This window comes from Copidosoma floridanum, unplaced genomic scaffold (assembly GCF_036245765.1).
Source record: "Copidosoma floridanum isolate Cflo_tuat_1 unplaced genomic scaffold, Cflo_Japanese_pri ptg000007l, whole genome shotgun sequence".
NCBI lineage: Eukaryota > Metazoa > Arthropoda > Insecta > Hymenoptera > Encyrtidae > Copidosoma > Copidosoma floridanum.
In genome coordinates this window covers 9,089,530-9,103,030 of record NW_028321884.1, presented here as the reverse complement: position 1 = coordinate 9,103,030, position 13,501 = coordinate 9,089,530, and the positions used below count along the sequence as shown (strand labels likewise).

Here is a 13,501-nt window from a genome sequence, read left to right as displayed (position 1 = left end):
GAGCTCGATAGGCATATTTGCACGAGCGAATGAGGCAGTGCGGAAAAAGAGTTTGTACAGAAACAGAGGGAGTTTGTATTTGCTCAGGCCAACGTTTGCTCGCTGCCTCGCTCATACGGAGTCCCTTCTTGTGTTGGTGTGTATAATTAGTTCTCTTATCAGTTACAAGCCGTCGAGTGAGCCCAGATATTTCTTTTTTCTTTTTCTTGCTTCAGTTTCCTTTTGGAGAGCTTGTTTGTACAGCCAACGTAAATATACCCTGTACACATACCCCGACCGTATTTACGTACACGTTTTCATTTCTAATTCATGAGACGCCAGTACATTTTAATCTTCTTTTTTCTATGTTTTTTTTTTTCTTTATGGAGGTATATTTGGGTGGAGCAGAGAGTATCTACAAGCACATGAACCACTGTCTATTGTGATGCAAGAACGAGAGAAAATAATGAACAATTCCAAGTATAATTTTGGTTTTACTGATGCTACTGTCGGTCTGTGTGAAATTCAAGCTTTGAGTAGATGGTCCCATCTTACTTACCTTAACTTTTTAATTGCAACATTGTTCTCGAGATAAAAAATGCGTCAGTGTGTTTTTGCTATTTTATATTTTCTCTATGAGAATTCAGTTTTTCATTGAATATGGAAAAACATTCCTCATTGCACTTTAAATTCATGAAAGATTTTCATCTTGGTAAAAAGGAAAATCGTATAACAGCATAAGAAGGTGGAGATTGAGGGTGAGACCCGTCAGGCGGAAAATCACTCATCGAAATGCAAGACCCAGACGCTTCCCAAACACATCAACATCCCTACTTTTGGCTTTTCTATGAAGTTGAAGTTGTGTGCGTGACTATACGTACACGTGTATACGTGCCGGTAATGCGAACCAGAGCATATCGCGCGTCTGAAAATGACACCTCCTCCATTTCCTTTCAAGCTAAGGAAATCTCGTCTTCGGAATATGACATCGCGGTGTGAGACACGAAAATTCACTCGAGCATATTTTTTTCTATCTCGAGTTCTCTTGATGGCGTACTCTAAAAAAGTACCCACCCAGAGGAGCGAGTAAGAGTTTGGATGTTCAAAGATCAATTGCATTTAGTGCAAAAATCAAAGTTAAAAGTAGCAAAAACTTCGATACAAAAAAAAATTACAATGTATTTTTAATAGCAACCAAGTGAGAAGTCAAAACATTTTACTTGATATTTGTTCTTCAAGATTATATTTACACTTCGTGGCTCTTGTCAACGAATACGTATTTGCTGTTATTCCACAAACAATAAATGCACAACGATACTTACGATGAAAAATTAATTTGCTAGCTTTTAAAACTGGTTTTTACGAGGTGTAAGTAGTATAGGAGCAGATTTAGTCAGACACATTATACGAGATTTAATTTGCGATCATAATTGGTATCATAATTGGCATGTGCATTATTTGTTAGTATTTTATGATTAGGTAAACACTAAAATCATGAAATTAAAATAAACCTGATGAAAGAAGACCCAATATTGAGTGATATACTGCATGACTTTTCGCATAAACGCAACATGTCAAATCAAACAATTAGAAAAAAAAGCTCTGAAAAAAGAAAAATAGGACAAAAAGAGACGAACATAAGTTTAGTATGCGAGGTCGTATCTGTCTATTGAGTAGAGGCTGAGCCACTTTAGCACGAATCTCAAATAGTATATTGTAAAGTATACCTCTATACTGAAAAGAAAAAGCACTTTGTATAGCCTTGGGAATACCTTATATATTCACTTACATATTTCACGAGACTACCTTTCCTGTTCGTTCTCTTTATACACGTATATATAAGAATGTAAATGGCAGGTATAGAAAGGCAGGGGCCTACAAAAAAGCGAATTTTGTTTTTTCTCCAGAAGGTGGTTTCTCTTTTCTATTGTGCTTACGTGAAACCGTAAAATTGTTTTTCCTAAACTAATCTTCTAGCTTAGTTCTTTTCACTTAAGATGGAAAGATCTGCTTTAAACGTTAATTTTATTGAAGTTGAGGTATCTCTTTTTTTCTGTTACAGCAAATCTTAGTACAATAAAATCTTTCATAGTTATTAATGAGATTTAAAAAATGTTCTGGTATTTTTACATTCATCTTTTTTTTTGCACACTTATGTAGCTTTATGAAAATAAACTTTTTTTATGTTAAAGCAATCTCTGGTATCAAAATTATAGAAATAATTGAAATACGTAAAGCAAAATCTTCCAAAAGCTCCTGCTAAGAATACTAGTTTTTATAAAGTTTTTAATTTCCTTTTTAATCCTTTATTCTTCTTCGTTTCCTCATTCCATAAAAAATTGATCCAGCGTCCCTGTCTCATATATCATATTAAAGTCGACAGTCGAGTAGAATTTTTTCTCACATCAAAAGAAAATTCAAATAAAAACAAAAAATTCATATTTATTTCAGCTTGGACTCTTGCAAGTCGCAGATAGAAGTACTCGATGGACCAATCAATGATAAAAACTCCCCGAGCCATTCCAAATCGATAGGAAAAATCTGCAGCCACGATAATCAGCTAACTCATCAGAAACAGACACCGTATAACGAGTGAGTATGACAATAATCATTGTTTAATGAGTATACATTGCACACAACAGCTGACGAATTAGTGAAACTCCTGAAAACGTACTGTTTCGCGTAAATCGCAATCAAGTCGATGTTATATTTGTAGCCCATGAAACTTCGGATCGGTGAACGATAGTACATAATAACTCGTACTGCACGCATAAACATCATAATTGACTCATTTGCACGAGGAAAGCAGTAGAATCAGCTTAATAATGCGAATAATTGATCTGTTTCTCACTCCCCAGCCGTTTTAGCTAAAACTATCAGAACCCGCATATTACTCGTGTAATTTACATACTATAACGTCCACAGGCGTCGTATTAAGGGATGATTAGTCCTTTTATTTATGAATAATATGCTAGAGGGTTAATGACTCTCTTGTATTACAAATCCGACCGTTAATGGTACTCGTATACACCTAGAAGTCAATGTGTTGTATAAAGGTGTCTACTCAGTTAAGAAATAATTCATTGACGCTATTGTATTTTAATACGTGTTTTTGGTGATAGATAAAAACTTTATTTGGTTTTTGTTTTATTCCTACTTTACTACTACACCTAATCCAAAAGAAAAACTTTTTTTAAAAGTCAGTTATACTTTTGCCTCAATTATTATTGGCTTGCAATTAAATTGAAAGCTCTCAAGATTTTCCAACATAAAGTACACCTTTAGAAAACTTATTTCTATTTTCTGTGATGTGGCCTGCACTTATTTCGGAAGGAAGAAAGGAAGCACGTGGTTCTAGAGTCGTATGTATGTATATGGAAATAGAGGAAAACGAAATTCAAAAACGATAAGGGAAGAGAGGAAACGGCAAAGGCTCGAGCTAATCTAACATGCATAGAGAGAACAGTTAACGCTGACGTTAAGTGGATCGACGTAATTGGTACCAATCAGTAAAATTATATCTTATTTTATTATAAATCATGTACATAAAAATTTATTTTGCGAAGTTCTATTTGGTAAGTCTGGTGCTCTATGCTAAAAGATAATCCTTCACGATTGTTAAATCCATTTTGAAATAAAAACCAATTTAATTGACATGACACCAATAGAACTCTCACAATCTCTATCAACTCCACTTTGACTATTCACTGATCTCATGTGGATAAAAAAGGTTTGTCTCAAAATTTAAGTAGTACGTACAAGTTATAGTCAGCCGAACTCGGTAAAGCATGAAAAAGGACTTAGGAAAAATTTAAAAAGTAGGTGAAAATTAAAGTCAAATAAAACCAGATACGCAAAGTGCTCTGTAGCACAACCTATGGTACATCAGTAAAGTTTAACTGACCACCCTCTATTTACACACATTATACACTTACTTCCACAGTTCATCTTTACCGATGCAGTATATAGTAGACCAGAGACGTAGGGGTTTTCAGAGATGTGTTGCGTACACACCTACGAATATATGTTGAATGTGGACACTAGAAACTTACACTGTTTGCCCACCCACAAACACACGGGCACTAAATGTGGACATTAAGTCCAGGAGTCTCGGAAGGGTTCATCTGTGTTGTAGTAGACATTGCTCACACGAATACGTTAACTGTGGACGATGGCTCAGCAAAGCTGAAGACATGAAACTCTAGGTGAAAACAAACAGAAACAGAGCCAAAAAGGCATCAAACCACTCACTGGGTTGCTAACTGCAAACGATGAGTCCGATATAACGGTCTATCTGTACCCGTTGGCTATACCCACTCATCAGCAGTCCTAAATAATAAGTATACCTGTGTATAGATGAATAAGAAGTATTCGAGAGATGCGCTGATTTCGTAGATACGAGGCGTCCATACATGATTATACGATTCACGTAAGGGAAGTACAAAGAGGTCGACTATCTAAGACTATTGTGAAATCCTTGGGTCGATCGATAGATATTGTATGGATATCGAATGTCTGGATTAGTAACTTTGTGTGAGATGTAGCTACTTGTGTGTACATGACAGTTACAGTAATTTAACTGTTACACTATACTTGATCGATACTAAGTTAGTCACAGGTAGAATGATAAATAATCTGTCATTTGCTAGTTTTGATTACCAACCAGAAAAATGATTAACAAATTTTGAAAATTAATCAAAAGCAAAAAAAGATGTTTTATTTTAAAAACTAAAATTTTACTTGTTGTTGCCATTAAATGATTGTATCAATTTTTTAACTCGTATGAGCAAGTTTCATTAGCCTTGGAGAACAGAGAAATAAAAAAATTGTAAGATGATTGGAAAACTTTGATGGTATGAAGTAATGACGACTGGTAATAATTAGATCCAACAGCATAGTAGATCCTCGGTCAGATGGAAATACCTGCATTGCATTTCGATTAGACTTTGATGAACGACTCGAGGATGGCGGATAATGGAAATAGTTTTCGTTATGAATTCGATCGCAGAAGTAAAAGTATGCACCGATATAGATGAAGGTATGCATATATATATTCAGAAATCGAGAGAGTGGAGCTCTTGATTTAATAAAAAATCTACAAATTAGCTACACAATTATTGTTAGCCATGGTGTTGACGATAGTAGTTACGTACTTCTGAATACTCGTTATTTCATTTTCAAGTGCAACTATACTGTTAAAAAGGATTCCAATTTCGAAAAATGGCCAATAAATGCAGTCTATCTGTGACTCCAAAAGAGACCGAGACACTTGTGTGTCTGAAAACAGTATCACGTGACCAAAATTTACATCGCGTGATTTTCCTTTTAATAGTGATCTTCTTGACTTGAAACAAAGTTGGAATATATGCTTAAGAACTAATCAATAAAATGCACCTAATATAGTCTAAATTACTTGTCTCTAAGCCAATATTTTTAATTTCAATGCAGTTTGAATAAAAGTTTATTGCAAGTACTTTAGACTGCTTTCCCAGAAGATGCAAGCAAACAACGAAAATTTTTGAATCATAATCAAATAACGATAGTTGAAAAAAATTTGATGTTTTAAGCGACAATATTCTTTGTGATGTATTTTTATAAATGATCAAACGAAATATACCAGACCAAATTGATAGATACGACAACTTGCGAAATTTTGTTTCTCGAAGATACGTCACACCAGAAATATTGTTTGCAAATTTTGTTTCTTTTAACTTACAATTTTTAAAAAATTTTGGCTTATGTATTAAAGTGAACTCGAAAGTTTAGTATTGGCTGATTATTTTGTAAACAGATGTAAAAATTGATTGTGCTAATCAATAATAACATTATGTTCTATTTTTTTATATGTTTCAGACCTAGGAGGTTCTCGTCGAGCAGTAGAAACATGACAATCATACTGACGCGAGCCAGTGACGAAGACTACTTGGATGTTTCGTACTATTTTCACAACGGTAAAATATCTTTAATTACATTTTTTTTTTTGATTGCAATTACACAAAAAAGTACATAATTTTGAGACGAGCTTTCTGATTATTTCTTGATACAACAGAGATGATGATCGAATTGTAGATATATACGGTGCTCTACGGTGTCTATTTACGGTGATTCTTAGCTTTCTCGGTAATTTTTCACTTAGTAGCTCTCCGTCAAATAGGTTTGTCCTGACTAGCTAACCGTACATATGCATATCTTGAATGCTACATACATTATATACACGACACGTCAAGTAATTACACGGAGACACGCACGAGGCATCACTTACAGTTTCGATGTCAAAGCCGTAGAGTGACGAGCCCAAAGTGCGTGTGGCCTTTGATGTTGTAGATGCCTCGTACCTCTTATACTCCGTTTACCCCGTATCGTCTTGTATGTACGAGCCAACCACTCGGTGGACACTTTGAGCGTGTGAGCATTGACGAGTCACTTGGGTAATCGACCCCCGTACCTAATCTTATTACCTACGCGTTACACAAACAGAAGGGTACCTACTTGAGGACGATGTTTTCAATTGCTTTGGTTTTAATTTAATCTCTCGTTGCACTAACTTTTGGAAAAATTTTCTGTGGATCTACCGTCAAACTTGTAAATTTGAAGAAATTCGATCGTAAAAATTTTTAATTTTTAATTTTTCCGTCGTACAAGCACAATTGAAAGAGCGTGTAGTTAAAATGTGGAAACACAGATGAGAATGACTCAGCAGGTAAAACGACCCTATGAGTCATTAGATAAACTACAGAAATTCAGGAGAAAACGTGCAAACTGCGGAAAAAAATTTTGAGAACTGAAAAATTCATGGAACATGAGGGAGAGATAGAAAAGGGTAGGTCATTATATGCAGAATATATATTACTCTGTTAACAAAGGCTAATAAGTTATGTAAACCTGAAATGGAGAACGAAAATTTAGGTACGTCAGAATTTTTATTCGTACTAATAATTTTAAAGCGAATAATACTTGCGAGCGAGATATTTGCTCTACATGTTGGTATTAAGTAGGCCGTTCTCGATTCTCGAGGTTTCGCTGGTGTCCGTAAAAATAATTTTTCCTGGAGCGAGATTTTGGCAAAAGGGCTTTTCAACATTTGTACATTCTAGATTATTTTTTATTGTCTCACGCTTTTATCTTATACTCCAGTTTGGATTTCTTTTATTCATCTAAGTATCAATTACAGTTTGTCTGACTCTGCAAGGGTAGTACTACTAGGAAACTATTTATTAATTTTTCTTACTTATGGACACCATTAATTGTATTTGATCTGAGTATGGCAGAGTATTACTACTAGTTTAGTAAATTAATTTTTCGTACCTCAGAAGAATAATATGAAATGTAGTTTGTCTGACCATGTTAGGATATTGATTTTTGTTCAGTAAATTTTTACCTGGTTTCCTCTGTACAAAGGCAATACTAGGTACAGTGGACTATGCTAGAAAATTGCTACTTGTTCAATAAATATATTTTTTTTATTAAGTTAGGGTTGGATTGAGTTTGTCTGACTATTTTGAGGTACTACTACTTATTAAGTAAACTGCTACTCCCTATTCAACAGTAGTATTAGGTGTTCGGACATTACCACTTGTTCATTGAATTGCTTTTTCTCTTGAAACAACATTACATGTAGCTTGGACGACTATGTCAGAGTATTATTACTAGTTCAATGATTTACTACTTGCGAATTTTCCTATTCGAGAACAGCATTGGAAGTCATCTGTCTGACTATATCAGGATATTACTACTTGTATCGTAAACTGGTAACTAGTCTTCCCAATTCACGTGCAGTACCAAATGTAGTTTAGCTGACTATAGCAGCATACTACTACTTATTCGGTAAACTGCTAAACCTAAATGACAATATAACCAGGTGTAATTAATACGATTGTGGAAAGATATTACTACTTGGCTTATCAGAAATCAAAGAAGAATCTCATCTAGTATAGTTAAGGGTACGAACACTACTTTAAAAAAAATTCACAAAAAATTAAATACCTTATTCATCGCTGTTAAATAAAGGAGACATAAGAAGACCAAAATATTTATTATAGAGCGTGAGTCTGGGACGCAACAACCCAAAACTCACTGCGACGTCGAGTACTACGGTCTAAGGTCGCCGAGGACGGGTAAGGTGGTACATCCCAAGGTCAACAGGTTCAGCTCGGGAAACGTCAAATGCAAGCAGTACTTTATACCAGCAGCCAACCAGGCGGTCATCATAACGGTACGTGGAAAGCACTGCACTATCAAAGAGTGAAATGTACAAATTATTATAATTTTTCAAAAATATTGTATTATTTTCCTTTGTGCTGATGACCGGCAGTTGAACAGTACAATGAACCAGACGCACGACAGCCAGTGCACGACGCAGTGCGGCGATCAGGGCTGTAGGTGCGCGAGCAACCGCTCGCTCGACGACATCGACCACCTGCTCCTCGTCTCGCGAGTCCACGGCAACACGCTGGCATGTCTCTGTGGAAACAATCGGGTGAGTCTCACTTTTTTCTGAAATCCAACATATCCTTGGAAAACCATAACATGATATTAAACGGATAATTGTCATTACGTGGGTAGGATTGGCTGCCGGTCGAGTTCTGGAGCACGACACCGGTGTACATCGAGTGGTCGAGGTCGAGCCACACGAGCCTCAATCTGAGCGCAGACTACGAGTTTGCCGACGACACGTTCTGCGGCTCGTATCAGGCAATCGCCGGGAAACTCGAGGGGGAAATACGCGCCGGCTTCTCGGCCAACTTCAGCTTCGCCCTCAACCGGTACTACCAGCAAAAGTGCACTTATCTGATCGAGGTGCCAGCGAACCGAGAACTCGTCATCATGATCGAGTCTTCCCAAACGAGTGAGTCTGTCTTTCATTTTTTCTTTTTTTTCCTTCAAACCATGTTTCGATTTCATGTCAATTTTAAATAACTATAGGTGTGAAATGCCTAAAGCTAACTTCATAAAAGTGAAACTTTAAACGCTACTTTCAATGGTAGATCAGTGGAGTTTTCAACTTGTACTTAAAATCTAAAATAAGATAAATATTATTTTTTTATATAAAAAATGAGGTAATCACTGTGAAATTTATTGACGAATTTTTTACGAATTTCATATTGGTACTGATGTTAATAGGTACTATTGGACAAAAATTGATCCAAAAGCTAGCCTGTTACATTATAAAATTCTCACTCCCTTATCCCCTCATTTTACGGTCTATATAATAAGGAGCTAAACCAACACTGGCAAATAACTTCCTTGGCCGAAAAAAAAGTAAGTCATGACGTATTAAAGAGTTCTTGAATCCAAGTGGATTCGTGGGCAACGGATACTTTTAAAATAATGATAAAAATATATCAAACAACAAAACGAGTACATTAAACAAACGAAATAACGATGGTAAGATGGGATACTTTGAAGATGAGATAGAAAAAAAGTGGAAAAAATGATCCAAACGTTTAACCGCTGCAAAGTTTTACGAAATTGTTTCTTCGTAAACGAGAGTGTTTACTCACTCACTTCTACATCGTTTTTTTGGGGTTGTACGCAAAAGTTTTACGAAGTAGTGATTTATATGTAAACTATGTAAAATCTCCTTGATACTGTTGGTTTGTTTATAAATGCAAAGTAAGCGAGCTCTTGAAAAATTATCATCGGGATACTATGATGTAACTACGCTCAAAAAAAATTATTTGAAAAGAAAGTTTGATGGGTCATATTTGGAAGGCTGTTCAATTAAGATTTAATTGGTTTAAGATATTTACCTGCTTTGTTCTTAATGAGTAAATTACTAAGGATGAGTTTGAGTAGTAGTAAAAATCATTGGAGTTTTAATATGAAATAAAAATAAAAACTGTTTATTCTAAAAAGTTAATTGTTGAACAGAGTAAAAGATAAAAAATTTCTAACATAAATTCTTTACGAAAGTTTACAGATCGGCGTGCAAAGCGCGCTGGGACGGAGCTTTCTTGTATTGAAAAAGGACATTAAGAGATCGTTATCTAGATTCTTCAAGCGAAATACGTGCAGTGCGTCTGACGTAGGATATTAATGTGCATATATATTTGCGTGTTCGCAGGACCGTGTACAGCTTGGAATCTGACGGTGCACGAGTACAACAAGACCAGCGCAAACAACGAGGGCCCGAGGCTGCACACCTTCTGCTCCCGGGACATTGCGAGGAACTTCACCATCGGCCAGGAGAAGCGCTCCGTCATCGTCAAGTGAGTTTTCTTCCTTCCATTGTCGTTTCTTCCATAATTTCACGTATCCACGTCCTTGCCTTGCTTTGGCATCCCTTCGCCTCCTTTAAAATTCTTGAATACAGTTCGAATGTATTACTTGCGCGTGCAGGTTGCAAGCGCTGGGCCGTACGGTGCCACAGTACGTGCTGAGGTGGCGAAGCCAAAGCGCATTAAAGTCACGCAAAAAAAATTCGCCTAACAGTAGCATCAACGTGGCGATGGTCAGCTCCTCGGTGAGTCCCAGCCTTGGTGGGTCCACGTTATTCTTGCTGCTGTTGGTACTAAAGGTTTTGGTAACCACCTGATTGTAGCCAACATCGATATCTAAGTCATCAGCTCCTTCTCACCTCTTTGCCGTGTTGTACATAATGTATGATAAAATGTGTTTGTCTTGCACCTACATGATAAGGTGCATCTACCTGTAACTACGAATCTTCAGAAATAAACACGTAAGTGTTCATGTACTATATAAAAATACACCCAAACACGATATAGATTTTTGTAAGTTGTTGCAAGATGATATAAAACGAGAGGTCGAAAAACGTTTGCTACTGATTGTTTGGATTGTCTGAACTATTTATGATGATGAAAATTTTTTATGATACTAAATATGTGCGGGCCATTTTGACGATGAATTTAAGACGCTTATTTTAAGTAACAAGTAGTGCAGACGAATGATGGATGTTCCAAACAACGAGCCGTAACGTTTAAGGTAAAAGCCGCAATGTTATCTTTAACAAGTATAAAGTGACTGCCTCTTTTATTGTTGACGACTGTACTCCTGTACGCTTATTTCATAAAATTTTACATTTTTTGCCATTTTTGTGACATTACTAACAATTTTAAAGGACTATAGTTGCTTTGAGCATTAAATGTCCACTAACTGTAGATCTACATCTCTCTTGAAAATTAAATTTAATTGAATACTTAATGTTCTTTTTGACAAGCTTCTCCTTCACGGATCTAGTCGTAAATGAGCAGAAGTAAAGCAGTCACCTTACCCATACACACACATACCATAAATGTTTTTTTACAAGATAAGTTTTTGTTTGATCTACTAAGTTATTGACATAATCTCATGTCATCAATTTTGCTTCAGATTATTTGACACCCAGAATAAATCTGATATTAAAGAATTTTTGTTATTTTTGGATGAAAAATATTTTTTAATGTTTTTAAAACAAATATCATTTTTGAAACTTTTTAAATTATTAAAACTATTAATGCGTTGAAAAAAAAACAACGTAAAAACAAAAAAACTCAGCAAATTAAAGTGATTTAACTGACCATTATTCAATTTTTACGTACAACAACACTGTTATTGGCACAGGTCCACGAACATGTACATAAAAGTAAAAATTTGTACATAGACAATACGTACCAAGCACTTATTGTTGCTAAACTGGACAAAAACTTCTTTTTCGATTGAAGGCTTATTTATGAATGTTCGACAAAGACGAAAAAAACCTTTTTTATTTTATTTATGTAACTATTTATTTTATTAACATTAAATACTTTGGAAATATGTATAAAAGTAGATGATGCAAATCTAGTTTTCCATTAAAGCTTTTTTATTTTTACTGATACGTAAATTAAAACGTTATTGTGTTTTTTAAAACAAAAGGTTCTGACATTTCAAGTACGATTATTCTTCAGCGAAATAGAAGCAGTAAACTTTGAACGTTTTACTCTCTCCACCATTTTTTGTTTTAATCATGTATAATTATTTTTTAATCCATGTACATACTTAGCTAGTAGGTTAATAAATTAACCTAGATAGTGTACATAACGAAAATGTTTTTTTGCACTTCCAGAAGGTCAGAAGTTATTAAACTTTTGAAAATGTGTAAAAATGACCGTAGACTAGTTAGTACATTATACAATAAATTATAATTAAAGGTGGTATAGGATTATTATAAGAAATCACGGAAATAATTCGTGTTTAATTAATTGTCATGATAAGTGTTTATAGACATTAGTAATAATACTGAAGAAACAAAAGTATTTTAACGAGCGAGCTTGGTCCGACTATGGTAACTGTCAATTTTATTACCAACGAATTTATTGATCGATCGAATGACCTTTTTTAAAAATGTTTTAAACAATGTTGGATTACTGAAATAATTTTAATTATAAACGATACTGGCAATGAACCCAATAAAGAAAGCCTCCGTTAAATATAAACATATATATAACTTTATGATGTATAACAACAATAAATATTTATTAACATTATAAGAACTCATAAGCTCCTAACAGAATATTTTGAAATTAAATTGAATTAACATGTTTAAAATGAGTTTTTTTAGTTAAATATTACAGTTCATTAACTATGCCTGACTTAATTAAAATCTACGTATCAGATACACGTGATTGTGATAGTTTACCACTAGTTTCGTCAATTCTTGGTATTGTAATTCAATTGATTAAAATATATTTTAATTCAGTTTTCTACAGTTTATTGGTTGATTGGAATAAAATAATTGAAACTAACGAGTGTGATTAAATTGATTGATCGATATTTTTAATGTCGATAAACTTATCTTGTGCCTTGTAATAGAAATAGTCATAAAACGCTTGTTGTCCATCGGAAGCGTGTCTACGACTATGGATTTCACGATCATGGGCCACCTCCTCTGCGGCCACCACTAAGCCCTCGATTAGAGGCACGTGCCTGTTTTGCGCTCGAAGTAATTGTTATGCGCCCATGTGAAACTTAATTCGTATCTCATTATTATACATCGTATAGTTATATTTTAATATTTTTTGTAAATACATTATTATATAAATATGTACCAAACGAAATTTTACATATTACGTGCGCAACGATAAAATACATGTGTACAAAATTTGTGTGTTATTACTTTTCCTAACATCTCCTGGTCCAAATCTCAATTAATTCAAGACGGGAGCTTAGGGGTGGATGTAGAGCTCTTACTTGGCTTAAACTGTCGGTTCTGAGGCCTTGGAGTGAACAATATTAACTGAAAATCAGAGTTTTTTAGAATACTAATTTATATTGTAAGTATGGTGATTTTGATCTAGATATATTGGAATTTCTTTATGACTAACGTTTTACATAAAATTTTATAAATTCAAAGTTTGTTGCTTGTTATAACTTTATCAATAGATAAATGAAAAATTCATTGAGTTGTGGTGTTAAAATGTAATGCATAAATCAAGTCCTGAAAAATGAATCGTGTTCGAAAATGGTTGCATAGTTAACGTAATTGAATAAAACCGACGCGGTGATGAGCAAAGGGGAGCTTTAATTCTCTGTACTATTACGCTGT

The 13,501-nt window shown here is 34.7% G+C and overlaps 1 protein-coding gene across 1 annotated transcript in view; it reads left to right on the top strand.

Moving 5' to 3' along the window:
• The window catches only part of LOC106647468 (uncharacterized), a 75,815-nt gene extending 64,396 nt beyond the window's left edge, over window positions 1-11,419 (top strand). Inside the window, exons 10-16 of the mRNA XM_023392660.2 lie at window positions 2,431-2,571; window positions 5,833-5,930; window positions 8,019-8,191; window positions 8,291-8,455; window positions 8,542-8,824; window positions 10,043-10,187; window positions 10,318-11,419. Of these exons, the coding sequence (XP_023248428.2) occupies window positions 2,431-2,571; window positions 5,833-5,930; window positions 8,019-8,191; window positions 8,291-8,455; window positions 8,542-8,824; window positions 10,043-10,187; window positions 10,318-10,513 (1,201 nt within the window). The 3' untranslated portion in view covers window positions 10,514-11,419. The remainder of the gene's footprint in view (window positions 1-2,430; window positions 2,572-5,832; window positions 5,931-8,018; window positions 8,192-8,290; window positions 8,456-8,541; window positions 8,825-10,042; window positions 10,188-10,317) is intronic.
• The last annotated feature ends 2,082 nt before the right edge of the window (window positions 11,420-13,501 follow it).